General features: G+C 37.5%; 1 protein-coding gene across 1 annotated transcript in view; it reads left to right on the forward strand.

Moving 5' to 3' along the window:
• The first annotated feature begins 3,440 nt into the window (after window positions 1–3,440).
• LOC117316144 (cullin-associated NEDD8-dissociated protein 1-like) overlaps window positions 3,441–27,691 on the forward strand; it is a 34,851-nt gene continuing 10,600 nt past the window's right edge. The window contains exons 1-23 of the mRNA XM_033870652.1: window positions 3,441–3,606; window positions 6,863–6,964; window positions 8,174–8,241; window positions 8,581–8,693; window positions 9,006–9,106; window positions 9,578–9,644; window positions 11,056–11,154; window positions 11,483–11,609; window positions 12,417–12,579; window positions 14,161–14,264; window positions 14,384–14,538; window positions 16,480–16,588; window positions 16,952–17,137; window positions 18,000–18,111; window positions 18,511–18,604; window positions 18,957–19,074; window positions 19,561–19,692; window positions 20,073–20,106; window positions 20,651–20,750; window positions 22,670–22,755; window positions 23,522–23,722; window positions 24,725–24,799; window positions 27,378–27,473. Of these exons, the coding sequence (XP_033726543.1) occupies window positions 3,565–3,606; window positions 6,863–6,964; window positions 8,174–8,241; window positions 8,581–8,693; window positions 9,006–9,106; window positions 9,578–9,644; window positions 11,056–11,154; window positions 11,483–11,609; window positions 12,417–12,579; window positions 14,161–14,264; window positions 14,384–14,538; window positions 16,480–16,588; window positions 16,952–17,137; window positions 18,000–18,111; window positions 18,511–18,604; window positions 18,957–19,074; window positions 19,561–19,692; window positions 20,073–20,106; window positions 20,651–20,750; window positions 22,670–22,755; window positions 23,522–23,722; window positions 24,725–24,799; window positions 27,378–27,473 (2,484 nt within the window). The 5' untranslated portion in view covers window positions 3,441–3,564. The remainder of the gene's footprint in view (window positions 3,607–6,862; window positions 6,965–8,173; window positions 8,242–8,580; window positions 8,694–9,005; window positions 9,107–9,577; window positions 9,645–11,055; window positions 11,155–11,482; window positions 11,610–12,416; window positions 12,580–14,160; window positions 14,265–14,383; window positions 14,539–16,479; window positions 16,589–16,951; window positions 17,138–17,999; window positions 18,112–18,510; window positions 18,605–18,956; window positions 19,075–19,560; window positions 19,693–20,072; window positions 20,107–20,650; window positions 20,751–22,669; window positions 22,756–23,521; window positions 23,723–24,724; window positions 24,800–27,377; window positions 27,474–27,691) is intronic.

The following is a 27,691-nucleotide window of genomic DNA, read 5'->3' on the forward strand; positions in this document are numbered from 1 at the left end:
GAAAGGTTTAGCTACAATATGTAGATTTAAGTTTTTAAAAATTGTCTCTTCAGCCAGATATCACCATATTAAAGTCATTAACATTATTATAAAGGCCTGGCTTTTTTGTTTTTGTTTTTTTGTTTTGTCTTTTTGTTTACAAAAGTCAGAAGTGATGCTGTAAGAAACGAAGTAACATTACAGACGAGGCTGACCTTGTTACAAAGGTCAGAGGTAACATTACAATAAATATAAAATTACATTTGAGAGTGACCTTGATTTAAAGGCAAAAAATAACAATTCACATGATATTGATCTTGTTACAAAGGTCAGAAGTAACATTACAACCGAGAATGAAAAGGAAACCAGTCTACAGCTTCAGCCTCGAGGGGGCCGATCATATGTGTCTTTGAGTGCCAGGGGGCCGATGGGGCCGATTCTTCATATAATTGGTTTGTCACAACTATACAAGGAACTACAATAAATCAAAGTTTTATCAAAACACTCAACACGTTGTGAAAAACCAATTACAAATAAGAATCGGCCCCATCGGTCCCCAGCACTCTGAGACACAAATAATCGGCCCCATCGGCCCTCGGCACTCTGAGACACAAATAATCGGCCCCATCGGCCCCCGGCACTCTGAGGCACAAATAATCGGCCCCATCGGGTCCCTGGCACTCTTGAGACACACATGGTCGGCCCTGATCGGCCCCCTGGCACTCAAAGGGTTAAGGCATAGAAGTAATCAGAGCCAAAGCTCTCCAGCACTTCAAACATTTTGCGCCGTTGGTGCACTATGACGTCACCCATTTGGGTGATGACATTGGTGACAGCGACGACGTGTCCTTTAGCACGGATGTAGACTGTAGACTAGATACATGTATACGTCTCTTGTCTGTTTAACGTTTGTTGGGAACTAGAATAGTAGACATTTCAATACACCTTTCATTTACATAATACCATCCATGGTCCAATGACTCTGAAAATTAGGGATATTAATTATAAAAAAAAACGTTAGATTTTGAGAAATTAGTATTCTAGATCTTTATTGCTTTTAGTCAAAATGAAACAAGTTGCCATCATGCAGGTGCAACTTTTCGGGAAGAGTGATTTTTCTGATAAAAGGATAATTTTGAGAAATTAGTGATGTTGCTAAATTTGCTATTTGTTTTGCAGTATTATTACTTATACATATTTGTAATATATGCAGATGCCTCAATATACTATTAGATACTACTAAGATGAAGGTTTGTTTGGTTGTTAACAATAAAAAACCTATAATATCGGGTACCTGATCTGTGTGTACGTGTTTCAAATATATATATATTTTTGTATGCAATTTTAAGTTACACTATTTTACATTTGGGCACAAAATGCAGAACTAATCTGAATTTATATCAACTGTATACAATGCCTGCAAGCTATTGGTCCAAACATTCGATATACAGTGCATACACGTGTTTTTAAGATACCGGGGTATATTCACTTTTCGTTTTCGGGGGACAGGAATCTCCGACATTATATGACTCGATTTTACAGATCAGGTAAAATGTGATAAATAATTAACACATGACCAATAACAACGAGACAACATATCGACTCGTAAACAAATAATAGATAAAAAGGTAGAGGGTTTGCTTTCGTCAATAGATTTGTAGCGGAAGTGGGCTTGACTGTAGAACTACCTGCCCACCGGCGTTCATACTGGTCAGGGCGTCCTTGTAGAGTAAGGAGGTCCCAGGTTCGATTCCCGGTCTGGTCTCAAATCTTTGTTACATTTGGCGCTCATATACAACTAATGATTCTCCACGGAAGTGATTTAGGGCCTCGTGTGTGTTTGACCTTGTTGCAGGAGGGACTGAATGTGGCGGAACTACACTGAGCTGAACGCCGGGGGTAATTCAAATAGTGAGAGCATAGGTGCTTAATTAGCACGTTTATATGTCCAAGACCGATTATAGACTAATATATAGAGACGGAGGAGTTCCAAACCTTTCTCTATATATATTAGTCTATAATCGGTCTTGGACTTATAAATTAAACTTGCTAAGCACCTATGGTAAGAGCGTCCGTTTAGAGTTCGAAGGTCCAGGGTTCGAGTCCCGATATTGGTCGTTTCATTTTCCTCTCTTGATAGTGATATGACATAGGGCCGATAATGTGGGTTTGCCTGATTCCAAAGGGGTGAACCGCGAACGACGCCTTCGGTTTCACTGCAACTTTCTCAAAATGAGGAACTTGTATACCAATGATAAAACTGCATATATTGTCATATTATCGCAATATTTTTTTTTATTTCTACGTTTGTTTATCTTTTCTTTTTGAATTTTGATACTAGATGTATAAATCAGTATATTAGTATAATTATTTTGGAATAATTTCTATTGTTCAACCCAATCTTTATCTGTTACTTTTAATTATAACGAAAAGAAATTATAGAATAGAATCATAGAATATTCTGTTTTGATATTGTTTGGGTTTTTCAATCATTTTTTCTAAAGTCATTGAAATAACTTGATAACTAAGATGTAAAATTGCTATATTGAAATAATTTCCTTTTATTCTGGCAATGTTTCAGCATTGCAATGTAAAGTTAACCTGCAATGATATAAAACCTGGATAAACATAAACTTGTCGAGATAACATCCGAGTTTGAGGTGGTAATCTTCAAAGACGACATCAAAGCATGTGTGCGTTTTAAAAGCATAATTTGATTTAGGGCGAATTTGTTCTCCTAAAACCAGTTTTAGTTTCGAACCGGTTCTGTAAACTTTCCATTTGTTGAGTAAACCAGTTTCAAACCACATTTAAACTGAAACCGGTTCATTCATTTGTTTCTGATAAACCTAAACTAGTTTATTAAACCATTCAAACCACCACCGGTTGTGGTTTGGAAGGTTTCGTTTCTGAAAACAAGATGGCGAATGTTGTCAACACACATGCAGAATGTGCTCTTGAAGTGCGCTACGTGCTCCAAACTTGCCAGCTATGGCTTGTAGTGTCATTTGACTGGACAAATAAAATATAAATTATAAATATAATAATTGTTTTCCCATTGGTATGACAGTTTTCCCTTGTGTTTGAAAGAAAGTCTGCTAGAACTGCATGCGTTTCCCTGTCATTGCATTGAATTGTGGAAGTATGTCTTCAACATAATTTGGGATTCGGGGGATTTTTGTGCGTTCAGGAGGTATTAACGTTTCAAATACTGCTCTCCCAAAGACACCATATTGAAAACTAGAATTTCGCATTTGTTTCTCAAGAGCAAACTAGTTTTAGTTTACAAACCGTTTTGAAAACCAGGTTTAAACCATAAACCCAAACCTAAACCAGTTTATTTGCAACAAATTTGCCCTTAATGTCTAAATAATTTGATTTTTGTTTGTTATCTATTTTACTTTTTTTACCAAATCGGGTTTCAAATACTTATTAGAGTTACTCCCCTTACATAACAGAGGTGGCGTTCGCGTGCTAGCTATTTTGCGCATGGATCTTGGAAGAAAACATTCAGTGTCTGAATCGGGAAAGAGAAAATAGAAATAACTTGTCAGGGCCATACTACATCACAAAAATACCTCCAAAATGGCCAGTGTTTCGTATCACATCGCAAATCTTCTGGAGAAGGTACGTGACAGTTATTTTGAGATGGTGTGATTTCATGCCGGTCAGCCGCCATCAAACTTTGAGAGGGGGGGGGGGGCTGTTTTGGAAAGATTGCATGTCTTTTTGTTTATAATGATGGTATTAAGTCTATTCAGAATACAATTTTCTGTCCGTTCTTTGTAAAACATTTTAATCCTTTTCCGCTGCAAATTATGGTATGTGGCTGGAATATGCTGTAGACAGATTTCCTGGATGTGATGGAACAAGGAACTCCACTGAAACGAATACTATACTGTAGGCCTACTGTATGACTGAAACAAATCTTGATGCCAATGACTCCGGGATTCCGTTTTTATTAACATCAACCCTCCCCAACTACCCCACACAATGGCAAACCACCAGACCGTGCCCATGTTTCCATTGTCGTTTTTGATATTTGCACCTGCAACTGCTAATTTTTGCATGTTCTTAAGATCCAAAAAAACAACATTTGCACCTTCTTTTCAACTATAACAAATTGTCAATATATTCAGAGTATTGCAATCTTTTTTCACTTTGTCAATTTAACACATTTGGGATTCAAGTGGTTGGTGACCAATTCTCGTCAAGTCTCAATTTTTACAATTTTTTTTGACAACACACACGAAATGATGTCTGCTGATAGAAGATGCTTTGGAGACAAGGTTTTGTCCTAATGTGTTTCAGCTACTACACAAACTATGTACCACTGGTTACAGTTTTCTCTTATGATTATTCAATATTCAATCCTGAATTTATTAGGAATTTTAAAGCACTAATTGACTGATACCCCCCTCCCGTATTCAATTCAGGTAGGTATAAACATTTGTAGATATGTACGTCAAGAAAAAAATCCAAAACTACTTGGAAAGGGAGACTAGACCCTACCAAGGAGACAAGGTATGGAGAGCAACAACTGGAAAAATACACCCCTAATCAAATACTCATATTATTAGACTGCCCTGCCAGTAATTATCAGCTTAACACAGAATCATGTTGGTATCTAGTTGGACTGTCCTGCTGATCTTACATATAACGAGAAAACTATGGTATAGGACGTACAGAGGTAGGAAGTGATTTGTGTCGTGTAATAAGCAGATCTAGACAAGATATTGGATATTGGAGTTAGTGGGACTGTCCCACTGCTCAATGGCTGATAATACAGATGCTGCAAGAGAGTCTGAAATCCTGTAAACACCTGTGAAGGCGATTGTGGGTCTGCTCCACAACAAGGACAGTTCATCCTTTGAAACGTGTATATATGGACTTTTCTCACGTCATTATTGCGTATGTGTGCAAACCCTTTCCGTTAAAAGGACCCATTCCCCTAAACAAATCTTGTGAAAATTCCCAATTTGCCACTAAAAAATTCCAAATTTAGAGTAATTTTTGAATGATTAAGTATGTTTTATATACAAAGACCTATACTAATTATTCAGGAAATTTTGAAAAATAAAAAACAGCTACAGATAACAAAATTAAATCAAAAATATTATAAAGGCAATATTCATCAAAGAAAAACTGAAATTTGTATGAATTTCACTATTTTTTGTTTTTCTTAATGTCACATTTTGTCGCGTAGAAATTCCTAAAATTCAATGGACCCTGGACCCAGTTAAAAAATAGTAGGAAAATCCCTGGACCACATGTACAGGTTGAATGTACAGTTCAAATGGTCAAAAGGGTCATGTAATTATGCATGCCATACTAGGTGGGCATCGTCCTTCTCAGCTCAGCATGGAAATGTTCTTAGGTTCTGGGAGATGCTGCTGTTGATGGAATCCTGTTCCAGTCCTGGATGGTCCTTGGGAAGAAAGATGTCATATGCATATCTTTCCCTGATGGAGATACTCAGAAAGTGTGCTGTCCCCTAGTCCTGGAATCGCTCGCTACAAGATATAGATCTGCTGTTATGGCAACTATATAATGTTGGATATCTATATGAGCATCAGTCTGATTTTCACCCTGCTGATGAACAAGGGTTCCCATTCCAGCTTGTTGACTATTGATACAATTCTACCAGGGGTTCAGTCATAATAATTTCAATTTACAAAACGAACTGCTGCTCTTTGGACCTACCCTAGCTGGTTTATCTCCCCGATGGTGTGTAGGTCCCATATTGTTGCCCTGTATTCTCATGTCTCATAGCTATAGGCTCTTGTTCTCATGTTTAGCCAGAGGAATCCTAGAGTTCAGTTTGCTTTGGACGTGACTGAGGTGATTTGCTGGTCCTTTTAAGGTCCTCGCTCCCAGGTACTTGCTTGTCTACACAGTTTTCAATTGGTGGCTATGGAAGATGTTATTTTGTCTTATTGGTTTTACACTTCCTTGAGATGTGTATGACACCTTTCTCCCTCTCCCAATTTTCAAGTGCGGACAAATCCTAGAGTCTCTGTGAGACAGCCTTATCGTCGACGCAAAAATTTAATTGGCAGTGGATGGCGAACAATCTGGCTTCTGACCTTGGCGTCTCTGAGAGGAGGGGTCATTTGTCAACCTGAGAATAAGTAATGGCCTGAGGATGGTCTCTTGGGGTACTACTGACGGGGGCTATTGAGGAGGTTGAACTTGTTGAACAATAAATGGTGCCAACCACAAGTGATTTTGACTAGATACTAGTTGCTTTTTACCAATGTTGCTATGGAAAATTTTTCTTGTGTGCCAAGGGTCCCTGGGTGAGTCCCCAACAGAGGAATTAAAATGATTTCTGTCAGCTAGACTAAAAAGATGTTTTGCAATTGCGACTTCTAGCAAAGAATTCTGTTACTATAAATTGCAAGGGAGGCAACAGCCACAACACTGAAATATATAGTTCATATATAATTCAGTAGTCATTAATATATAACTTATTCAAGGATAATAATGTTAATATTTCACTTAATTCTGTATGTTAATTTCAAACAGAAATTTAATCTGAATTATCCTTATATTGTATCCGTACATAGACTTTGAATGTTAATATATAAATTGCAATAAATTAATGACTTGCTTGGTAGTGAATGGAATCGGTTTCACTTTCAGAATCGATAAACTGAAACTTTAAATCGATTGATTATCAATTATATTCAGTTTTCTAAATTTAGCACAGAATTACTCTTTTGTAGAAAATTTATGTACATCTCAAGTACATTTATTACATATCTTAGCCTTTGTTATCAATATTTTTAATAATGATCACAAGTTCATTTATATATATTTGGAGACATGCCACTTCACTTGTATTTATGTTACTGTTTCACTGTACATGTACTTTTAACAGATGACCTCCAATGACAAAGATTTCCGGTTCATGGCCACAAATGATTTGATGACAGAGTTACAGAAGGATTCTATCAAATTAGATGATGACAGTGAGAGAAAAGTAAGTCACAAGATTATTGGACCATGACTTTTTTTCAATTGATTATTCAGGAATAGGAAAGTGCCTATCTATAGGTTGTGTTTCTTCATGTAGACATAACTAAACATGCATGGCACCACCAGGGCTTTTTTGGGGGGCTTTTCAGGGCCGTTAATGGGCCCCATTCCCAATTGAAATTATCTTATATTTCAGCCAAATTCCCAAAATCTGCAGTTTACTCCTGAAAAAATCTTTCCCAATTCACCAATTTTCTTCCCAAAATGGGACAAAAAGTCCTTTCCCAAACAAGTGAGAAAAAGCCCTGACCACAGAAACTCATCTTGGTTATCTTACACTGAAGAGCTAACTTTCAAAATGTTCGGGAAAATGCAAAATTGGTATTTATGTCTATAATGGCTTTTTGTTTATTATTGGTTTGATATTATATTACAGTGCCACGGATAACGTTTTAGATCAGGGAGTGATGTAGTCACTCTGACGAAAGACAGGAAGAAATCCACATACTTTTGTAGTCATTGTAGGCATACTTAAAATCAACAACACAACAATCTACTTGTTAATTTTCTATCTCTGCATACTTTACAAAATATGATATAATGTGCGTCACCGTCACTCAAATACTTCAGATACCGAAATGAAAAACTTCACACTTTTGCTATTGTTGAATGAATATTGACATATTGTTTACTTTTACAAATCGTTAATAATTTCATCTATAATACCTTTGATGATAATCTGGTTTTCATTGACAGATGATTTAGTTTTAAAAAATGCTGTCAACTACTGTCAGCAGACACCATCTTGAGCTTGTTGCCATTCACACAGCGTGCCTCATGGCATTAGTGATCTGAGTCATAGAGCGTTTCAAAGCACTCATGGTCAGGCTATAGGAACAAACAGCGCTTGGAACAAGCCTTGAAGCGTACATCAAATTATACCAGGCATTGTCAGTCGATAAAAAAATGTCTCGCGCATCAATATGTCACCATTTCTTTCTCTGGAGTTTTTTTTCTAATTTCTAGGCGTAAAATAATGCCCCTTATCTGTATCGCTGTGATATTACAATTTCATTTCATATATATATGTAATGTTCAAACAGCATTAGATAACTATAGGTTAGCTGTGAATAATAATAAAAAAACTGCAAAGACCATAAACACAAACATTGTAAAATTTGAATGATATTAAATATCATTTGTATATTTACAGGTTGTAAGAATGCTGTTGAAACTTCTGGAAGACAAAAACGGAGAAGTTCAGAATTTGGCTGTGAAATGGTAAATATCTGTACATGACACTAAAAGAAGGGCCTTTTTCATTTATAGCAGTCCAAACATTTGGACAAGAGTTGTTCATTTCTAGGTCAAGTTATCCAAAGAAGCTGTTAAGCTTTATGCATAAAATGGTACATTTTGTTTTAAAATCAATGAACACATGTAATCAATTTGTTTGCAAAAATTGTTTTCTGTTTCATAATTTCTGCAGAGAATGCATTATTTTGCTTGAAATATTTGGTACAAACATTTCAATCCTAAAAACACCTAGGCTTTGTGAAATATATTTCATTGTTCTAGTTTATGAAAGAATGTAAAATATGTGGTGAATGTGTTTTGAAGCTTGGGCCCTCTGGTGAACAAGGTAAAAGAGTTCCAGGTGGAGACAATTGTGGATACTCTTTGTAACAACATGATATCTACGAAGGAACAACTCCGTGATATCTCTAGTATAGGTAAATCTTCTGTGTGCTTTTAGAAAACACGACATATTATGTTTTCAAGTGAGTGGGCAGGTGTTAAAGTGCTTGGTGTTTGCTGAATATCATAAATAATTATTCATAGATTGGCTTCAAACTTGGACAATGTCAGTGACCATTATTTTTTATCCTACCATTAATTTTTTCAGTTTTATTTGGCTGTATTAGCTCAATCCTGTCTCGTTGAATTTACCATATATAGCACATCAATTGATATGTTGTATCGGAGGAACATTCAGATTAAGATAGGTATGTTTATATATATGTAGTTACATTGTATGTATTTAGGTTTGAAGACGGTCATCAGTGAATTACCACCATCCTCTACTGCCCTAGCTGCCAGCATTTGTAAGAAGATTACTGGACGACTGACTAGTGCTATTGCTAAGGTGAGAATTCTACACTATATACTGAAACATAGAATATGTAAAAAAAAAAACCATTAATAAATAAATAATATGTAATAATGTTATATACACCTGACTATTTTTTTCACAAATAAATATTTGTACTTCATAAGAAATTTGCATGTATATATATATATACAATGGAAAAGTTTGCATAGTCCCTGTGAGTTTGTTATATCCACGTTTTACTGTACACAGGTCAATGATCTTCTAAAGTCAAATATCAGTGTTAAATTTATATGTGATAAATACTTTGCTTTAGAAGCATTATGAAGTAAAGTAGGTTTGAATCAAGCAAAAGTTCAAATATCAAGAGATAATAAAATGGTCAAGGTCATATTTTGTGTGTATTTTGTTATGACAGTATGAAGCAAAATTGGTTGAAATTGACAAAAGTGTGAAGCCCACTTTCATTCATAAAATTATAAATTATGACTTTCTCTTCAAATACAGCAAGAAGATATGTCTGTACAATTGGAGGCTCTGGACATACTAGGTGACTTACTGAGTCGGTTTGGAGGTAAGTAAATTAACGTGGTATAGAAGGCTTAGCAGTTTTCGTTGATCATTTGGAAATTATGTATTGGTTTGTTATTATGTAATATGATACATGCTTTTATATGTTTGAAGACATTTGTTGAATTTGAATAAATTATAGAAAAACAGCTTAAATCGTACAAAATGACCTGTTTTATCCCGAGCCATTTTCGGTGCATTCAGCAAATTATTACACTTGCTTCCTGGTTTTTGCGAGGGGAGGTAACTCATATACACTCTTGTTGATTTGACATTGGAAAGTTACCTCGAGCTCTTGGGTTGATAAAAATGGCCCTCTGCCTACGAATACTGTTTTTAGTCTCGGATTTTCCAATCGGAAATCAATAAGTGAAATCTCCGATTGGTTTTACATTCGATACTTATAATGAAAGTTGAATACTTCCGATTGGTTTGTAATTTCCGAGAAATAGGCTGGACAAAAATGGCTGTGCTGGTTGAGTTGGTTGAAGTGATTAATGAGTCAAAACCTAACGTTAGCTTGTTTCCGCAAGAGATTCCGATAGCAATAAAGAGGTTGCATGTTTTAAATCAGTCGATTGAGAAATGCTTGCACAAAGTATGTAACATGAACGTGTGATTCAACAAGTCACAGGAACAGATACGGTAGGCCAATTCTTTAGGAATAAATTAAATTACTGAGACAAGTTTCTTCTAACGAAAGTTGTCAGATCTTTAATCAGGATACAGATCAGTTATTACACGGAGAGGAAAAAAGCAGTAAATTGAGTACAATTTAAAAACTTAGGAACCAAAATAAACTGGGAGAGTAATTCACGGGAATCTTATATATAGGGAATCACAATGTGGTTATCAAGAAACATGACGAACATTACGGATTAATCGATCTAAGAATTAAACTTAATCATAGTATGCCAATTCAAGTGAGGTTTAAAAACGTAATTCATCACCGTTCATCACAACTTTTAACACAACCACAGCCTTTATAAAGTAAATAAAATTCCTTAAAATGACATTGGATAATCATCAGTAAAACATTCAGAAATGCACTTAAAAAACAATAAAAACATCTCATTATATGCCATTTTATATTTATATAATATTTGCTTTTCTCCTGTATTTCAATCCCTAATGCACATCACCTATGAGTGGCCTCGACACTTTGATCTAGGCTGTATAAACATTCTGTAGGTCTGGAGGATTCATGCCTGAAATAGAAGAACTTGGGTGCCTACTGACATGAAATGACCTGATGACAGCTGTAATGGTTTGATGGCATCTGTACACCTATTGGTTTGATTTTCAGTTGAAGATATAAATTTACATTGGTCTGAATATCATAAGGAATTTTAGTCTATATTGTGGAAAAATCTCCTTGTCGTGTGTGTATTTATAATCATAAAATTTGGTTACAGGTCTCCTTATCAGCTTCCACCCCAGTATAATGCAGTCCCTTCTGCCCCAGCTATCCAGCCAGCGTCTTGCTGTGAGGAAACGTGCCATCATTGCCATCGGTAATTTCCCCACAATCTATCCAGTCTTGGTTCATTGATCTCTTGGAAATTTACGATTTCAATAGAAGATCAGAGATGAAGAATTGATAATGAATACTTAGGTCATTTCATGTATAGTTGCTAATATTCATGAGAGTTTTAAGTTTGCTAACAAATCAAACGACATTTGCGAAATTTGACGTATTATGGAGTGAAGCTATATGCTTTGATTCGACAAATCGAACCCCTGAAATGAAAATAAGTTCCTGAAAGATAATCACAATTACACCCCAGAAATTAAAACCCCTATTAAAGTAGTGAGAAGTTAATTTCTGCGTTTTATTGACAGGTTATCTGGTAATGAGCTGTAACAATCCACTGTTTCTTGAGCTGATTGAGTTCCTACTGACTGAACTCAACAAAAATGCCACCACCTCCACAACCAGGACGTACATACAGTGTATTGGCACCATCAGGTATTATAATACAGATAATTAACTTGGAATAATATTACAGCAATCAAATTTAGGTTACTGTGACATGTATTTTTCAAAACACTGACTTCAGTTTGGAATCGTGTTGTGTTCCTATTGTCTTCAAAGAAATTTTTTTTCTGTACTTATAATTGCTAAAATTGAATATGTTAGTTAAAATTTGTATATTCTTGACATTTTAAAACTATGTTGATGCATCTACAGTATATTTAAAGTAGCAAATGTACCATTAAATTGTATTTAAGATGTAAACTGCCAGAAGTAAGAAATTATGAAACTGGGGTGTTAGTGTAACGGTATGTTTTATCTTAGTCGACAGGCAGGACACAGATTTGGTGTTTGTGTAACGGTATGTTTTACCTTAGTTGACAGACAGGACACAGATTTGGTGTTTGTGTAACGGTATGTTTTACCTTAGTTGACAGACAGGACACAGATTTGGTGTTAGTGTAACGGTATGTTTTACCTTAGTCGACAGGCAGGACACAGATTTGGTGTTTGTGTAACGGTATGTTTTACCTTAGTTGACAGGCAGGACACAGATTTGGTGTTTGTGTAACGGTATGTTTGATCTTAGTCGACAGGCAGGACACAGATTTGGTGTTTGTGTAACGGTATGTTTGATCTTAGTCGACAGGCAGGACACAGATTTGGTGTTTGTGTAACGGTATGTTTGATCTTAGTCGACAGGCAGGACACAGATTTGGTGTTTGTGTAACGGTATGTTTGATCTTAGTCGACAGGCAGGACACAGATTTGGTGTTTGTGTAACGGTATGTTTGATCTTAGTCGACAGGCAGGACACAGATTTGGGGAACACCTACAGAAGATGGTACCGCCGATCGTCAGATTCTGTAAGGAGGAAGATGATGAGCTGCGAGAATACTGTCTACAGGCCTTTGAGTCCTTTGTGAGACGGTGTCCAAAGGAGATCTCACCATTTGTCACAGAGGTACAGTATATCAATTTACATGGACAGTATATCAATTTACGTGGACAGTGTATCAATTTACATGGACAGTATATCAATTTACATGGACAGTATATCAATTTACATGGACAGTATATCAATTTACATGGACAGTATATCAATTTACATGGACAGTATATCAATTTACATGGACAGTGTATCAATTTACATGGACAGTATATCAATTTACATGGACAGTATATCAATTAACATGGACAGTATATCAATTTACATGGACAGTATATCAATTTACATGGACAGTATATCAATTAACATGGACAGTATATCAATTTACATGGACAGTGTATCAATTTACATGGACAGTATGTCAATTTACATGGACAGTATATCAATTTACATGGACAGTTTATCAATTTACATGGACAGTTTATCAATTTACATGGACAGTATATCAATTTACATGGACAGTGTATCAATTTACATGGACAGTGTGTCAATTTACATGGACAGTGTGTCAATTTACATGGACAGTTTATCAATTTACATGGACAGTATATCAATTTACATGGACAGTGTATCAATTGACATGGACAGTGTATCAATTTACATGGACAGTATGTCAATTTACATGGACAGTATATCAATTTACATGGACAGTAATTTTCCAGCTATAGAACTTGGAGCTGAATAACAGATTGTTTCCCTCTAAGAAAATCACTGATGGATATGATAATGACTAGGTCAATTGTGAGCAGTCCCTAATCCAACTTTATATAGCCAAAGACCCCTGGCTAAATCTTTTTTTAACTCTCAATGTTTTTTTTCAAGTTCGTATATGTTGTTATACTTGTGTCATAAATCTCATGTGCGGTGGAAACTCCAGTAGGAGCGTTAAGATTTTGAGTACAGGTGTATTTGACTATCACTCTTTTTAAACTCAAAGTTAGGACTGAAGTTCAGTGAGAAAACAACTGCAACATTTAATACTGTATTCCACCTAATAAGTGCATCTCCACCTTCTATAAATTGAAAGGTGATCTGTGAATATAATCTTGCCCCTTTACTAGTAACAAAAGACTGGATTGTTTTCGCTATGTAGAGATTTGTAAATAAAAGAAATGGTTAGTTCTTTTCCACTCAGATTTTAAATGGAAACGTTTTCCTGTACATGGTTTTATCAAGGACAACCATTTAGTGTTTTGTTATTGGTCAAGTATGAAAGAGAAAATTAAGGAAAAACTATTGATTTTAGATTATAAAGATATGTCGGTGGTACATTTGCCATGACCCCAACTATAAATATAAAATGTTTGTGGTTGTAGATTATAAAGATCTGTCTGCGGTACATTTGCCATAACCCCAACTATAAATATAAAATGTCTGTGGTTGTAGATTATAAAGATCTGTCTGCGGTACATTTGCCATGACCCCAACTATAAATATATAATGTCTGTGGTTGTAGATTATAAAGATCTGTCTGCGGTACATTTGCCATGACCCCAACTATAAATATATAATGTCTGTGGTTGTAGATTATAAAGATCTGTCTGCGGTACATTTGCCATGACCCCAACTATAAATATAAAATGTCTGTGGTTGTAGATTATAAAGATCTGTCTGCGGTACATTTGCCATGACCCCAACTATAATTACGATGACGATGATGAAGGTGATGCCATGGAAATGGAAGAAGAGGAAGAAGAAGAGTAAGTGGAAAACAGATTTATTTTTTCTGTCTGCTGTTGATGACAAGACAGATGATATTCTGTAGAATGTACAGTTAGGTTGAGTAGACATCTAACATGATCTACTGTAACATTTACAGTGATGATGAAGAGGAGTACAGTGATGATGATGACATGAGCTGGAAAGTGCGACGAGCTGCAGCCAAGTGTCTGGACGCCATTATTGGCACACGACACGAGATGTTGGTGGAATTCTATAGAACAGTGTCACCAGCTCTCATAGCCAGATTCAAAGGTAAATATTTCGTTTCATTTCCTCTTTCTATACGATTATTATGCTTGTTTTCTTCTGTTGGTGTCCCCTAATACACCAGTCCTCCTCTAACCCTGACCGTTTGTGTCCCCTTATACACCAGTCCTCCTCTAACCCTGACAGTTGGTGTCCCCTAATACACCAGTCCTCCTCTAACCCTGACCGTTGGTGTCCCCTTATACACCAGTCCTCCTCTAACCCTGACAGTTGGTGTCCCCTAATACACCAGTCCTCCTCTAACCCTGACTGTTGGTGTCCCCTTATACACCAGTCCTCCTCTAACCCTGACAGTTGGTGTCCCCTTATACACCCCTCCTCTAACCCTGACCGTAATTATATATATACCGTAATACACCAGTCCTCCTGGGTGCTGGTGTCCATTTTACACTCGTCCTTCTCTGACCCGGACGTTGTTGTCCCCTTTATACTGGTCCTCTTAAGACACTGGCTGTTGGTGTTCCTCAAGACAGCTGACCTCATATGATCCTGGCTGTTTGTGTACTTGTCCTAATATGACCTGGCTTTGTGTCATCGCGACAGACATCTTGGCTGTTTCATGACCTTTCAACTCCTATTGAACAAACCAGCATAGAAGTGGAAAATACTTTCATGATGCTTCCTCACTATAAAAGGAGAATGAAAGATACAGGAACTTTCCCACCTGATTATTGTTGTAACATTAGGAGCTTTCCGACCTGATTACTGTTGTAACATTAGGAACTTTCCGACCTGATTACTGTTGTAACATTAGGAGCTTTCCCACCTGATTACTGTTGTAACACTAGGAACTTTCCCACCTGATTACTGTGGTAACACTGGGAGCTTTCCGACCTGATTACTGTTGTAACACTAGGAACTTTCCGACCTGATTACTGTTGTAACATTAGGAGCTTTCCCACCTGATTACTGTTGTAACACTAGGAGCTTTCCCACCTGATTACTGTTGTAACACTGGGAGCTTTCCCACCTGATTACTGTTGTAACACTGGGAGCTTTCCCACCTGATTACTGTTGTAACACTAGGAGCTTTCCCATCTGATTACTGTTGTAACACTAGGAGCTTTCCCACCTGATTACTGTTGTAACACTAGAGCTTTCCCACCTGATTACTTTTGTTACACTAAGAGCTTTCCCACCTGATTACTGTTGTAACACTAGGAACTTTCCCACCTGATTACTGTTGTAACACTAGGAACTTTCCCTCCTGATTACTGTTGTAACACTAGGAGCTTTCCCACCTGATTACTGTTGTAACACTGGGAGCTTTCCCACCTGATTACTGTTGTATCACTAGGAGCTTTCCCACCTGATTACTGTTGTAACACTAGGAGCTTTCCCACCTGATTACTGTTGTAACACTAGGAGCTTTCCCACCTGATTACCGTTGTAACACTGGGAGCTTTCCCACCTGATTACTGTTGTAACACTGGGAGCTTTCCCACCTTATTACTGTTGTAACACTAGGAACTTTCCCACCTGATTACTGTTGTAACACTAGGAGCTTTCCCACCTGATTACTGTGGTAACACTAGAAGCTTTCCCACCTGATTACTGTTGTATCACTAGGAGCTTTCACACCTGGTTACTATTGTAACACTAGGAGCTTTCCCACCTGATTACTGTTGTAACACTAGGGAGCTTTCCCACCTGATTACTTTTGTAACACTAAGAGCTTTCCCACCTGATTACTGTTGTAACACTAGGAACTTTCCCACCTGATTACTGTTGTAACACTAGGAGCTTTCCCGACCTGATTACTGTTGTAACACTAGGAACTTTCCCACCTGATTACTGTGGTAACACTAGGAGCTTTCCCACCTGATTACTGTTGTAACACTAGGAACTTTCCCACCTGATTACTGTTGTAACACTAGGGAGCTTTCCCACCTGATTACTGTTGTAACACTGTTTTGTTTATTGTAGAGAGAGAGGAGAATGTGAAGGCAGACATCTTCCATGCCTATATCACACTGTTACGACAGACGCGACCAAATAGCACATCAGACCCAGACGCAATGGACCAGGATGGCGGGTAACATCTCTTAAATACTCCCAAAATAGGATTCAAAAACATTTCTTGAAACTCTGAAAGTAGTAGTTCAGAACAATTTCCAAATGTTGATGAGTTTCTGTTACTAATTAAGAGATTAGTGGGTCTCACAAGGAAAAAAACTCAATAACCGAGTCCCAGAAACCTCAAAAAGTATCTGAAATAAACTTTGTATTATAATTATTCACAAATTTTCTTAGTGAAATAGAGAATAGTGATTGATCATATTGCAAATTCAGAGGCTAATTGTGAAAATAAAGTTTAAACTATGAATACATTTACATGACATGTTCTTTGTACCTGACCAATTTATCAGCTACAACATCAGTGTGTTTTGTGTTACAGCCCACTCTGTCAACTGCAGGGCCAAATTCCTGATATCGTCAAAGCCATACACAAACAACTCAAAGAGAAAAGTGTCAAGACTAGGCAAGGCTGTTTCAGTCTTCTCACAGAACTAGTCCTGGTTTTACCTGGTGCCCTGACAGACCACCTTCAGGCCCTGGTTCCAGGCATTCAATACTCTCTAGGGTAAGTACATACACAGAGTTCTGACAGACCTCTTCAAGGCTTTGTGACTTGTTCACAACCATACCCCAATAATACAACCCCATTAGCACAATTTTGTTTTTACAGTGTGGGAGAGGGGATGGGGGTCACTTATCTGTGGTCAAAGTTCAAATAAGTATGAATTTTTCCAGTAAATTTTTGAGAGAAAGTCACACTTGCTGTATACATTTGATCACCAACTAATGATATGCAGAGCTCTGTCATTGGATCAGTTTTACATTACATATTTTGTCTGGGCTTTAAATTCTGAATTGTTGAATAATTGAAGATATCTTGATAAAAGGTAAGATATATATATGCATCATCCACAGACGATATGCAGTTTATAATAATCAGGTCATTCCAGCTTCCATTTTAAGGTCAAAGGTCAATTGAGTCACAAAAGCAAATCTCTAGTTGATCTTTGTGATCACAAGATTATAGTATGACTGACAAAGGATGCAACAATTACCCTTGGACATTACTCCCTAGTGGTGTCATGGTAAAGAGTTGGTGTATCTAGTAGGATACAACAATTACCTGGTAAAGAGTTGGTGTATCTAGTAGGATACAACAATTACCCTTGGACATTACTCCCTAGTGGTGTCGTGGTAAAGAGTTGGTGTATCTAGTAGGATACAACAATTACCCTTGGACATTACTCCCTAGTGGTGTCGTGGTAAAGAGTTGGTGTATCTAGTAGGATACAATAATTACCCTTGGACATTGCTCCCTAGTGGTGTCGTGGTAAAGAGTTGGTGTATCTAGTAGGATACAACAATTACCCAATCTCAGGTGTTATATGTGTTTAAGCCCCTGCTCACTTCACCTTTATCATCAACAGTGACAAGAACTCCAGCTCTAACATGAAGATTGATACCCTGTCTTTCCTCAACTGTATACTGTCTCACCATAATCCAGTTGTGTTTCATGCACATATCAAAGTCCTTGTGCCGGTAAGTCGATAATGACCCAATAATATCCTACAGCTCCAGAGTATTTCCTCGTGTAGTAGTTACTGTATTTCTATATTGATCTTAATATAAATTCTTCTTTACAAGGAAATGAAAATGTTAATTTGGCTGCACATTATTTTTTGTTGATATGCTAACGAAGAGAAATACCAATTATTGTTGCACACCCAAATGTTTTAGTGAATAATTGACTTTTAACATATTAGTGCAGTTATGAACACCTATAGAACATTTCATAGAGAACAATGTTGAGGAACTACAATTAGTGCTATCATGATTTAACATAATATACTGTCAGTCTGAAGAGCAGTAAAATAAGATTACTGCTAAGATGTGAACATTTTAGTTTCCATGACTTACCGCTTTGTATGTCTGTCACAGCCTGTTGTCCATTCTGTTGCTGATCCCTTCTACAAAATTACCTCCGAGGCACTACTGGTCACTCAGCAGCTGGTCAAGGTTATTCGACCCCTAGGTAGGTAGCTTGTCAAGGTTATTCGACCCCTAGGTAGGTAACTTCTGTACACACTTCTACTGCTTTTGAAATTATTGAAATGACCAGAGTTGCTCATTTATGAAAGAAACACGGACCTGGTGATTTTATGTAGTTTTTCAAACAATTTGTCAAGGCCTGTATTGATGTCTGTTGGTCCATGATAATCATTGCCTAAAATATATATAAATTATATATTATGAAATATATATTAAAAACAGACGACCAGTTTGTACCCATAAACGAACAGGCCCCTGTTGGATTTGATGAAGTGCCGAAGTCCCACATTATTTTGATAAATCACCTATGTGACCCATTGTTCTTGTTATTGTAGAAGTGCCAGTTAAGTTTGACTACAAGCCTTACGTGAAGGACCTGTACACATGTACTTTGGCCAGGTTAAAGGCAGCTGATATCGACCAAGAAGTCAAGGAAAGAGCTATATCTTGCATGTATGTTTGGACATCATATATCTACGAGGCCTTACGTCATTAGGTCAACATAGAATTGTAATAGTATATCTAAAAGATAATATGGATCATCAGCTTATCTAGTACTATATGACTAGTAGAACTAGTGTATTGTATCATCAATATATTAGGTAATAGGTAGTTAATGCTTATCTGCATTAATATGGCCAATATATTTATATTTCTGATGTACAGCCTGAAATATGTATATTATCTCAAATCTTAGAATAGTTTTACCGTAATTAATTTATATTAATTAATGTCATTCAAGGCATGGTGCTTCAAGCACTTCCTTAATATCAGACTTTAGAATGATATCTAATTATATTACAATGTATGTGATACTTTATTACTGACCTTCTCTGAGCACAACTTCTGTGAAATATTTGACTGCATGTATACTATATGGTGAGGACTCTGTATAACAATTACTATACAATAGAGTGATGATCCTGTTATCCATTTCAGGGGCCAAATAATCCGTAACCTTGGTGATAGTCTGTCTGCAGAGCTGAAAGAGTGTTTACCAATTTTCTTGGAAAGATTAAAGAATGAAATCACCAGATTAACGGCAGTAAAAGCCCTGACAATGATAGCTGGGTAAGTGATTCTGAGCTTGTCTCCAGGATTGCTATATATAATGCCCACTTCGACTTCATTTCTTTAAATTTTACAATTGTTGAACTGTATGTGAATATAGATACAAACATATCTTGGTGTTGAATTTTCAAAGCAGATGTTCAATCTTATTACATGTTAGTACAGTCAAATCTCTCTAAGCAACCTCTTTTAAAGACTGTCAGTCTGATATGATTGTGTTTCAGTCCACTGAATGGATTTTTAATAGTTTTTGAAATTCCTTCCTAATTTTAATTTTAATTTGTTTTAAGTTTTTAAATGAAATTTCATAGAATAACAATGATGTTTGCTAATAACAACTTTAAGTTTGAACAAAGCATTAAAACTTTGATTTATTTCAGGTCCCCATTGAATATAGATCTACGCCCTATATTGGTAAGTTTGATTTACCATAGAACCTCCCCAAACTGGTCTTTATTCCTGTTACTGAATTATATTTGGATGCTGACAGGTCACTTTTACAAGTGATCTTATATTTGAATGCTGACAGGTCACTTTTACAAGTGATCTTGCCTCAAACTGACCCTGACTGTTATATAAAAACAATAGTCCCAACAAACAAACGGGTCACCTCGGAAGACTACTGCCAACTTAACCCTCCCTAATGTAGCCAAGTTATTTGTTTCCCACGCATGATTGGTTCGGCAATGTTAACTGGTGTATGGGAAGTTACATCTGATATTGACCAATAAAATACATTTTTCATCTAACTTTACACAAGGTCCATTTCCCCCTATAGCTCGCGTCTTGTATACCTCCAACACCTTATAACACATACTGTGTATAAATGTATGAAAACAGTTTTTGATGTAGACATCTTTGTTGTAAAATATGTGGTCCAACTACTGCTGTGCTTGTCCTGATTCAGTGAATTAGGCTCATTTGAATGGATTTACATTTAATCTTGACCTTTATATAGGATGAAGGCATACCAATTTTAGCCTCCTTTTTGAGGAAGAACCAGAGAGCTCTGAAGTTGAGCACACTGACGTGTTTGGATGTCTTAGGGAAAAATTATGGTAAGTTTTCTTGTATTGTAAAATACCATGTTCTGCGGATAAACTTAACAACCAAATATTGTATTGAAATCAATTTCACCAGGTCACATCAAGGAGTACTTTGATTTCTTCTATCCTATCTGAGATCTTTTTGGTGCCAAAAGAAGGCTCACTATTTGAAATTAAATCAAAATTTCCTTCTCAATTCAAATTTTTTTTTCTGAAAATGAAAAAAAAAAGAGGACATATCTCAAACCAGTGATGAAATGTGTGGTGCTTAAAGTTTGTTATTATTTCCTGATCAGACATGATTAGGTACTGGTGTCACCTGTCTGACCACGTGGGTTTATTATTCCCCAATCGGAGGTGATTAGGTACGGGGGTCACCTCTCTGACCTCATGGGTTATTCCCCACTCAGACGTGATTAGGTACGGGAGTCACCTGTCTGACCACATGGGTTTATTATTCCCCAATCAGACGTGATTAGGTACTGGTGTCACCTGTCTGACCACATGGGTTTATTATTCCCCAATCAGACGTGATTAGGTACGGGGGTCACCTGTCTGACCACGTGGGTTTATTATTCCCCAATCAGACGTGATTAGGTACGGGGGTCATCTCTCTGACCACGTGAGTTTATTATTCCCCAATCGGACATGATTAGGTATGGGGGTCACCTGTCTGACCACGTGGGTTTATTATTCCCCAATCAGACACGATTAGGTACGGGGGTGACCTGTCTGACCATGTGGGTTTATTATTCCCCAATCAGACGTGATTAGGTACGGGGGTCATCTCTCTGACCACGTGAGTTTATTATTCCCCAATCGGACATGATTAGGTACGGGAGTCACCTGTCTGACCACATGGGTTATTCCCCAATCAGATGGATTAGGTACGGGAGTCACCTGTCTGACCACATGGGTTATTCCCCAATCAGATGGATTAGGTACGGGAGTCACCTGTCTTACCACGGGATTTATTATTCCCCAATCGGACATGATTAGGTACGGGGGTCATCTCTCTGACCACATGGGTTTATTATTCCCCAATCGGACGTGATTAGGTACGGGAGTCACCTGTCTGACCACACGGGTTTATTATTCCCCAATCAGACATGATTAGGTACGGGAGTCACCTGTCTTACCACATGGGTTTATTATTCCCCAATCAGACATGATTAGGTACGGGGGTCACCTGTCTGACCTCATGGGTTATTCCCCAATCAGACGTGATTAGGTACGGAGGTCACCTCTCTGACCATGTGGGTTTATTATTCCCCAATCGGACATGATTAGGTACGGGGTCACCTGTCTGACCATGTGGGTTTTCTCCATGTACTCCAGTTTCCTCCCTCACTAAGACCCTCAGTCACTTCCATCCAGACCAACAAGAGTGATAAGTCTTCTCAGTGGTTGCAAAAATAAATGATAACTTCATTGATAACTCATTGTTAAAATGTTTTGATATACTAGTAGTACATTACTGGAATCTAATTTTGGTGATGACTTCCTGGTTCTTTCATTACAGATCAAATTTAGACAATATTGATATGGAATCTAAATGAGATAGTTAATATAAACTTTACTTCATTCCATATGAACAAAATATGAATAAAACAGATGATGTACAAAGGAATGGGATCCTGAAACAGGTTACGATAACTTTAATAAAAGAATGAGATAGTTAACATTATGAGCCAGTCTCTGTAACATTATAAACAAGTTTATTATAAGCCAGTCTCGGTAACATTATAAACAATTTTATTATAAGCCAGTCTCTGTAACATTATAAACAGTTTTATTATAAGCCAGTCTCTGTAACATTATAAACAATTTTATTATAAGCCAGTCTCTGTAACATATTAAACAAGTTTATTATAAGCCAGTCTCTGTAACATTATAAACAAGTTTAAAGATCATTATCTGTTTGTTTCCAGGTACTGCTTTGACAACAGGAATGATCTATGAGATGATGAAAGAAATGCCACCTTTAATTAGCGAAAATGATCTCCATGTCTCACAGGTAAAAATACAGACATTTACAGCTAAGATCTTATTCCAAACATTTCCTATTTGTTTGTTGTAAACCTAAACTTTCTCAGAGAAAAAAATTCTAAAAAGTGTATTTAGATTTCTTCTTTGAATTGACTTCACCCCTGGATTTGACCCCTGGAGTAGGATCTCTTTGTGTCGCAGATAAATTGGGTCCTTTATAACAAATCGGCCTTATTCATGTTTTTGATATGGTTTTATCCATGTGATAGGCTTACATTAGTTGCCAAATCGTATTTATCCTTACAGTCCAGTGGATGGGACTTTCAAACTGTGTCTCGTGTGAGAACTGTCCATTTTGTGAAAAAAAAGACCCGTCTGTGCCAACCTAGGAGTTGGGGATAGACCACCCTTGGAAAATATTTATAAGGAGAGTTTAGGCATCAAAAAGCATAAATTAATCCAAATTCAATAGAACTCCTTCCCACTCCGAAACGCATTGAGTTTAGGAACCGTTCTCTAAAACTCAAAATAAACTTCTAACAGGAAATAGTTCCATATCATGAGGCTAATCAATCACGCTTGACTAGTTGGTGTGACGAGTCCTGGCAACAGGTGGAATAATGAAGGCGATGAACCAGTAACTAAATTGATTCTTATTTAGGCATGTCATACATGTTCTTAGTTTAGAAATCTGATAAATGTATTTGTATAGTATCAAATATACTTGTGTAGATATAAAATAATTTCACTTTCTTTGTCTACAATAAAATAATTTTACTCCTCTTTGTCTACAGCTGACGTTGCACCTGTTGACGTCTATATCTAAGATCCACAAGTCCTGTATGGCGACCATTCCAAACGAGATTCTACCACAGATCCTCCTGTTGATACAGTCACCACTACTTCAGGGTGGCGCTCTAGGATCCCTCCTCGAGTTTTTTCAGGCACTAGTAGCCACAGGTCTCCCAAAACTTGGATTTAGAGACTTACTTCAGGTTAGTGTATTCAGTGGTTATTATACTCAAAAGACTGATCATATACTGCATATCTAGTCCACTGCAGGGACACGTACTGTAAACGTAGAAATTTACGCGAAGAGGAAATTTACACAAATTACACTTGAGTCCTTTTGATCGCGAAAATTTCCCCCACGCATATTATTTTGATATCAATTTGCATAATCTCGAACTACAAACGAAGGTGGATCGATCGCGAAAATTACCCCAACGCGTATAGTTTAAATATCGAAATCGCGAAATTAACCCTCTGCAAAAATAACCACGTTTACAGTAATTTGTTTGATTTCTCAACATCAGGAAAATTTGTTATGTGTTAGAAAATGGGATTCAGATAATTTTAAAGTTTAGATATGTATTGTTTTACTGTTTGTATGTATACTACAGGCATTGTGTTAAAGTTCATAGTAAATCACCCTCTCTGTCTGTGCGTCTTTGATAGCCTTGTGTACATGATACCCATATGAACCCCTGAAGAGATTTAGTTCATATTCACACCATAGCATCACACTGTCAAGTTCTACACCGGATTAGATTTTGGTGTTCATTGGGTTGTGTTAATGGTCAAAGGTCGCATTGACCACTTTTAAGGTGAAAACTTGTACACACAATATCTGATCTTGAACCCCTGGATAGATTTAGTTCATATTCACACCATATGATAGCATCACACTGTTAAGTTGTATACCTAATTAGATTTTGATGGCTAATGTATAAGGTCAAAGGTTACATCTGATCTCTTCAGAGAGAAAACTTCTAACAAGTGTATATAGGCCACCTCTGTATATGACGAGTGCATTAAGGCCACCTCTATGAAAAGGTTATTCTACTAAAATATCTACCGAACAAGAGAAGTAAGAGTAATGTTTTATCATTTAATTTAACAAGTGGGATATGTAAGAGGCATTTGGTTGATATTGTTTTCTTATAGGTGTGTGATATTTGGTATTACAATGGACAATTGTTTGTATTATTTTACAGATGTTGATTCGCCCCGTATACAATCCACCGTCTAGTGCCCAGTCCTCCAGTAATGCATTCGCTGTCCACAAACAGGTAATGTGTCCTGTCCTCAAACAGGTAATGTGTCCTGTCCACAAACAGGTAATGTGTCCTGTCCTCAAACAGGTAACGTGTCACAAACAGGTAATGTGTCCTGTCCTCAAACAGGTAACGTGTCACAAACAGGTAATGTGTCCTGTCCTCAAACAGGTAATGTGTCCTGTCCACAAACAGGTAATGTGTCCTGTCCTCAAACAGGTAATGTGTCCTGTCCTCAAACAGGTAACGTGTCACAAACAGGTAATGTATCCTGTCCACAAACAGGTAATGTGTCCTGTCCATAAACAGGTAATGTGTCCTGTCCTCTAATAACAGGTATTGTGTCCTGTCCACAAACATTTAATGTGTCCTGTCCACAAACAGGTAAAGGGTCCTGTCCTCAAACAGGTAATGTGTCCTGTCCACAAACAGGTAATGTGTCCTGTCCACAAACAGGTAATGTGTCCTGTCCACAAACAGGTAATGTGTCCTGTCCATAAACAGGTAATGTGTCCTGTCCTCTAATAACAGGTATTGTGTCCTGTCCACAAACAGGTAATGTGTCCTGTCCACAAACAGGTAAAGGGTCCTGTCCTCAAACAGGTAATGTGTCCTGTCCTCAAACAGGTAACGTGTCCTGTCCTCAAACAGGTAATGTGTCCTGTCCACAAACAGGTAATGTGTCCTGTCCACAAACAGGTAATGTGTCCTGTCCTCTAACAGGTAATGTGTCCTGTCCACAAACAGGTAATGTGTCCTGTCCTCAAACAGGTAATGTGTCTTGTCCACAAACAGGTAATGTGTCCTGTCCACAAACAGGTAATGTGTCCTGTCCTCTAACAGGTAACGTGTCCTGTCACAAACAGGTAACTTGTCCTGTCACAAACAGGTAATGTGTCCTGTCCTCTAACAGGTAATGTGTCCTGTCCACAAACAGGTAACGTGTCACAAACAGGTAATGTATCCTGTCCTCAAACAGGTAACGTGTCACAAACAGGTAATGTATCCTGTCCACAAACAGGTAACGTGTCACAAACAGGTAATGTGTCCTGTCCACAAACAGGTAATGTGTCCTGTCCACAAACAGGTAATGTGTCCTGTCCACAAACAGGTAATGTGTCCTGTCCATAAACAGGTAATGTGTCCTGTCCTCAAACAGGTAATGTGTCCTGTCCACAAACAGGTAATGTGTCCTGTCCACAAACAGGTAATGTGTCCTGTCCATAAACAGGTAATGTGTCCTGTCCTCAAACAGGTAATGTGTCTTGTCCTCAAACAGGTAATGTGTCCTGTCCTCAAACAGGTAACGTGTCCTGTCCTCAAACAGGTAATGTGTCCTGTCCTCAAACAGGTAACGTGTCCTGTCCTCTAATAACAGGTAACGTGTCCTGTCATCAAACAGGTAATGTGTCCTGTCCTCAAACAGGTAATGTGTCCTGTCCACAAACAGGTAGCGTGTCCTGTCCTCAAACAGGTAACGTGTCCTGTCCTCAAACAGGTAATGTGTCCTGTCCACAAACAGGTAGCGTGTCCTGTCCTCAAACAGGTAATGTGTCCTGTCCACAAACAGGTAGCGTGTCCTGTCCTCAAACAGGTAACGTGTCCTGTCCTCAAACATTTAATGTGTCCTGTCCTCAAACAGGTAATGTGTCCTGTCCACAAACAGGTAACTTGTCCTGTCCACAAACAGGTAGCGTGTCCTGTCCTCAAACAGGTAACGTGTCCTGTCCTCAAACAGGTAATGTGTCCTGTCCACAAACAGGTAACGTGTCCTGTCCTCAAACAGGTAATGTGTCCTGTCCACAAACAGGTAGCGTGTCCTGTCCTCAAACAGGTAACGTGTCCTGTCCTCAAACATTTAATGTGTCCTGTCCACAAACAGGTAACGTGTCCTGTCCACAAACAGGTAACGTGTCCTGTCATCAAACAGGTAATGTGTCCTGTCTATAAACAGGTAATGTGACCTGTCCACAAACAGGTAACGTGTCCTGTCCATAAACAGGTAATGTGACCTGTCCACAAACAGGTAACGTGTCCTGTCACAAACAGGTAATGTGTCCTGTCCATAAACAGGTAACGTGTCCTGTCTATAAACAGGTAATGTGTCCTGCCCTCTAATAACAGGTAATGTGTCCTGTCCTCAAACAGGTAATGTGTCCTGATCACTAGAGGCTTCAAAAATATGGCAGTTGCCGTGATTACCCGCCACAATCAAATGAGTGTGATACGGCTTAAAAATTGACAAATCTGCTTGTTGACATATCTGAATCACTGCTATGTCATTGAAGAATGTTCATCATTTAGTAAGAAGTTTCTTCAAACTTATATATGAATATTAGGGTTTGTTTTATGTAGAATTCCACTACTTCATTTAAAAATCTTTTTTTTTCTAAAAGTAAGAACTGGAATATTTTTGTGCTACCAATCGCATAAGGATCAATCCATAGTGGTTGTTGCTGTTTGATGATGTCCTATAAGTTTTAGTTTATCAAAATAGTTATATCTGACTTTACATGAATGTAACTACTTTGCTATGCGATTTTCAGTAATTGATTTAACACGATGTTGACCACAGAAATGTTCATTATTCCAGGCATTCCATTCCATAGCCAAATGTATGGCAGCCCTGACAGTGAAGAGTCCATCACAAGCCAACAATGTTGTGAACCAGTTTGTTAGTGATGTGTGTGTAAGTAGGTCTCCTGTAGTATGGGTGGTGAACTATCATCGATCTATTTGTCATGGCCTACTTGTCATTGATATAGCTCACATTGACCTACTTGTCATTGACCTAACTCACATTGACTCTTTTGTCGCTGATCTAACTGACATTGACCTACTTGTCCTTGACCTTCATTGACCTGTATCATTGACCCAGTTGTCATTGACCAAGCTCTCAAGAATCCA

The sequence above is a fragment of the Pecten maximus genome, chromosome 18 (genome assembly GCF_902652985.1).
Source record: "Pecten maximus chromosome 18, xPecMax1.1, whole genome shotgun sequence".
NCBI classification, from domain to species: Eukaryota; Metazoa; Mollusca; class Bivalvia; order Pectinida; family Pectinidae; genus Pecten; species Pecten maximus.